Raw genomic sequence first — 4,478 nt, forward strand, 5'->3', positions numbered from 1 at the left:
AGTATACAAATATAGTAAAGAGTCACCGAAACACTCGGGGGCTAAACAAACAGAGAAATATAATGATTGCTTTACAATATAGTCATGGATTACAAAGAAAAAATATCTACAAGAAGAAACTAACTAGTCTTGATTCAATATGTCATCAAGAGTAACCCTGTTTTCCTCAGGAGCAGCACCAAGAAAATCGGCATAATGGCCATCGGCAAAAAAGTCGGCATCCATCCGAAGTAGGTCCTCAATCATTTCTTCGGCTATAGGCGTAACCTTCGTGTTAATCCTGTCAACACCAACTCTCCGACGTTTTACTTTTTGGTGAACCTTCTCGACAACCTGGGTAAGGTCAAGCTTCGAGTGGCAGATTTGGAGCATGATAAGAGCAAATCTGGCGCCAGCTACTAGTTGAGCTTTGACAAAATCATGGATACTGCGAGCATCCTTGAACCTTTCCATCAATTCAGGAAGAGTTTTTGGTTGGACGTTCCGAGGAAACATGGAGTTGTAAACCATGGACAAGGTCTTGGTACAGAAGTCGAGGAAATCGCGAGTTTGAGAGGCGCGATCTTGAAATCTGACAATTTGGCGGGTCCTTTCCGGGGTAGCCCAAAACAAAGAACCATGGTCCAAGGAGAGATTAACAAGGAGGGTTGTCCTAGCATTCACCCTCTCTTCCTCGGCAGCAGCATCAGTAAAGGCACCTATCAAAACAAAAAAGCGGAAACCTTCAACGAAACAACAGTATGCAGATAAAGGATATCAGCGGATGAAACAGACATACCCGACATATCTGCACTGGCTTCATTCATTAATTCGAGCATGAAATTTTCTCGAATAGTCGCCTTTTCAGCCTCGGAAGCAGCAATTTCCTTAGCAGCTACGGCCTCGCGAGCTTGTTGAAGAGCAATTTTTCGGCTTCAGATGACTTACGAGATTGCTCCATCATCACAAGTGTTTGCTTCTTCGCATACTGAAGTTGTTGCCGAAGTTCATCCAGTTCTTGCGACAAGGTATCGTCGACAGGAGCGGTATCACCAAAAGCTTTCCTCGCGCAGGAAGAAGGCGAAACATTGGAAGGAGCAGAAGATGGAGTATAGTTATCAAATATCAACTGAAAAATAAACAAGACAACATCAAATAACAAGCAAAGATAGAAGTTTTCATTAATCTCTTGGAATAATTACAAGGGCATTACAGTGGAGTTAAGAAAGTACGTGTCGCCAAATGACTACTTTGGCGACAGAAGCAAAAGAAACAGAAAGAAAAACAGAGGCATGCAACTAGACCTCCGGCCTCGAGGAGCTAGGAGTTGAAGGCGGCTTGATCCCCAGATACGCCAAGATCTTCTTCGTGTTGGGCTTGGCCGCCTTGATCAGCGACCTCCATCTTGACTGCTCTATCTGACTGGTGTCGCCAACCTTCATCCAATCAAGCGTCTGTTGGCTGTCAGCAACTAGGGCAACAGTACTCTCGACAGCAACCTTCATATTCTCCTGACGCATCTTCAATCCCAGGTCTTCCGAAGCATTAAACATCTTGGCGAGGTTAAGGAAAGTTGCGGGTTCTTCTTTCTTCGGGAAGAAATAAGGGAACAACGCTGACAATCCTGCATTAGCATTTGCCACGCCTTCACGAATTTCGCGCCCGTGAAACTCCAGAAGAGAAAGTGCGTCAAGGAGAGGATCGTTGACAGGATTATCCAGATCAAAATCCTGGTTTGTTTGGGCTGCCACACGAGACAAGACATCAGTCAACAACCAAGAAACAGGAAGTGCAGTAAAATAAAAGGGATTGATAATATTACTCAGAGTACGTCGACTTTGCGACTTCAAACGCTTGAGGATTCCTTCGTCACGAGAAGCTTGTGCAGCTTTGAGCTCATCCAAGGCAGTTGTCGCATCCTCAAGTTTCTTCTGCAGTTCCTCGACACCAGCAGCTTTCGCCTTAGCTTCGTCAGCTTCGACCTTGGCTTTGCTAGCAGCGAGTTCGGCTTTCTTGCGAGCCGCCTCACTTTGCTCAAGTTTTTGAGCCAGTGCGTCGGCGCGTTCGTTAGCCTCTGCAAATTTCTCTGTCGAGATATGGAAAAAAGAGAGAAGAAAGATCAAAAAATCGCGGCAAGCAACAGGAGTGACAAATTAAGGAAAAACGACAAGTATGACAGTCGTTACCTTCGGCTCTATTAGCATATTCACGGTACCCAATAAATTGGGAACCAATGCGGAGAAGATCCTTGATCATAGGCTGTTCAACGTGAACACAGTAAGAGAAACATCGGCATAAAAAAAAAGTAATAAAAAAAAAAAAGATGTGAAGAGACAAAATAAAGAAAATATAGATGTCGACAAACTCACATCATCTAGGAGCGGGGGCGACGAACTGCCCAACTGAGGGGCAGGATAAACAATCTTTTCAACCCGTGCCCTTTTTGGTGAAGGGGCACGGGGGCTTGAAGGAGTAGATGTATCAACATTTTGTTGAGGAGGCGACGATTCCTCCCCTTCAACTGGTTTTTCTGAAATAACTAAAGTATGTGACGTGCTCGTTCGAGCAGCCACATCTAAAGTTGGTGTTTCTTCATCATCACTGTGACAAAATAGCGGCAGCATAAAGGCAAGGCAAGATAAAATTCTTCAAATAAAAAAGGAAAAGAGCAAGGAACCTACGAGCTGATGATACTCTCGATGTATGGATCATAAGCTGCTTTTCGAGGTGCAGGAGCAGTTTCTTCGGGTTTCGAGGTCCCGGAATCTTCGGCATTGCTCCTTTTCCTTTTGCTCTTCGGAGAAACAGCAGGAGGAGGAGATTGCGCTGATGTTGTATCTTCAGAGGCAGCATCCTTCTCAGTAGATCCCGCAGATTTTCGAGAATCTGCGGGTTCATTCACAAAAGAGGGGGTCTCCTGGTTGACATCATCGACAACGGTTCTTTCTTCGACCTCTCCATCCTCAGGAAGAGGAGGAAGGGAAGCCATAGTAGGATGATTCTACAAGGAAATAGTGACAAAAGAGAATAAGTGAGATACCACTGCAATAAGATACGAGGAACGATTCGAACAAGATAGAACTTCGAGAAGAGAAAATACCTTGGGAAGAGGATTGGAAGCCTTTGTATGGTTCCACTCGACGGGAGGAGGGAATAGGATCCTTCTTGCCTAATCGAGAAATTCTTCGAACCAATTTTTCCAAGTCCTTTACAGAAAGATCAGGGAGATTCTGTTGGCGTCATTTTCACCAGAATACGTCCAAAGGGGATTTTTGCGAGCACGAAGAGGCTGCACTCTAATCCTAAGGAAGTAGGCGGTAATTTGAACACCAGATAGCTCTTTGCCTCGAGTGTTTTGAAGATGACGGATACGAGCCATGAGCGCCTCGTCGCCTTTTCTCTTCTTCGAAGCTTCGGCATCCCAGAACGGCGACGCTGAATCCTGGCACTTCCGTCGAAAGGAACTATGTTGTGCTCCACAGAATTGGCGCTTTCTTCGTGGATGTAGAGCCACTTTTTGCGCCATCCTTGGACAGAATCAGGAAACTTGACGTCGAAATAATCGACATCAGTCCGAACACAGATAACAACGCCACCTATGTTATAAGTGACGTTGTGGGAGCCATTACGGCGGAGGCAGAAAATGCGCTTCCACAGAGCCCAATTGGGAGGGATTCCGAGGAAGCATTCGCAAAGTGTGATAAAAATAGAAATGTGAAGGATGGAATTGGGAGTCAACTGGTGCAGTTGAATCCCATAAACGAAAAGAAGGCCGCGGAGGAAATCATGGATTGGGGTTGAAAGGCCGCGGATCAGGTGATCAACAAAACTAACCCGATACTCCATTGGAGGCTTGGGGTAGCTTTCTTCGCTAGGAAAGCGGATGGCGTCCTCCTTCGTCATGAGGCCGAGCCTCTTCAGCGTGTTGATGTCTTGATTGGAGATTTTGGATCTCTCCCACTCAAGATCCTCGGCGGCCATCTTGGATTCCGGCGTCTGTGGCGAGTCGAGACGCGTGCGCGGTGGCATCAACGGCGGTGGGCGAGCAATGTATGTGCGTACGGAAGATTGGAGAGAGTTGGGCGCGGGGAAGTTTTGCGAAGAGGAATGGTAAGCGGCGCAAGCAGGGATGAACGGAGGTTGAAGAAGGGTTTATATAAGAATCGGGTGAAGCAGTGTGCCGTTGGATGAAGAAATCGTGTGGTGAGAATGGATCTTCTAGACACAAGGGCAAAACAGTATTTTTATTGAGATAGGCGTTACCGTACGTGCGCCAGGAAAAGCGGAGGACGTGTGTCCCCCACTTGCACGACGTGTCAACATGGTCGAAGCAATGGACCCACAGGGCAGAGAACTCACGACTATTCGAGAGGGATGAAGTAAATTTGATTAAGGGAAGTATGTCGACAAGAAAAATAAAAGAAAAGTGACGACAGAAAGAATTATTCAATACTTCGGGAGCCTTTGATCAAATACAAGTTTTTGCCCAAATGCTCGGG

The 4,478-nt window shown here is 46.1% G+C and overlaps 1 protein-coding gene across 2 annotated transcripts; it reads right to left on the reverse strand.

Moving 5' to 3' along the window:
* Window positions 1-1,200: 1,200 nt before the first annotated feature.
* LOC139830165 (uncharacterized) lies at window positions 1,201-3,009 on the reverse strand. 2 transcript variants are annotated; one of them, XM_071818167.1, is made up of 4 exons: window positions 2,349-3,009; window positions 2,166-2,238; window positions 1,802-2,065; window positions 1,201-1,723 (listed from the first exon to the last, which is right to left on the reverse strand). In XM_071818167.1, the coding sequence occupies exons 1-4, from the start codon at window positions 2,601-2,603 to the stop codon at window positions 1,278-1,280; spliced, it is 1,038 nt and encodes a 345-aa protein (XP_071674268.1). In that variant the 5' UTR covers window positions 2,604-3,009; the 3' UTR covers window positions 1,201-1,277. The 2 variants fall into 2 exon arrangements, with proteins under 2 accessions (XP_071674268.1, XP_071674267.1); XM_071818166.1 differs by having other exon boundaries at window positions 1,201-2,065.
* Window positions 3,010-4,478: the final 1,469 nt, after the last annotated feature.

Source organism: Lolium perenne, chromosome 4 (genome assembly GCF_019359855.2).
Source record: "Lolium perenne isolate Kyuss_39 chromosome 4, Kyuss_2.0, whole genome shotgun sequence".
NCBI classification, from domain to species: domain Eukaryota; kingdom Viridiplantae; phylum Streptophyta; class Magnoliopsida; order Poales; family Poaceae; genus Lolium; species Lolium perenne.

What these genes read in the sequence shown, in the direction of transcription:
- LOC139830165 (XM_071818166.1), bottom strand. Translation starts at nt 2,603, where the DNA reads ATGCTGCCGCTATTTTGTCACAGTGATGATGAAGAAACACCAACTTTA. An exon ending in CGCCCCCGCTCCTAGATGAT is followed by an intron (nt 2,239 to 2,348) that starts GTGAGTTTGTCG and finishes CACGTTGAACAG; the next exon opens with CCTATGATCAAGGATCTTCT. An exon ending in ATATGCTAATAGAGCCGAAG is followed by an intron (nt 2,066 to 2,165) that starts GTAACGACTGTC and finishes ATATCTCGACAG; the next exon opens with AGAAATTTGCAGAGGCTAAC.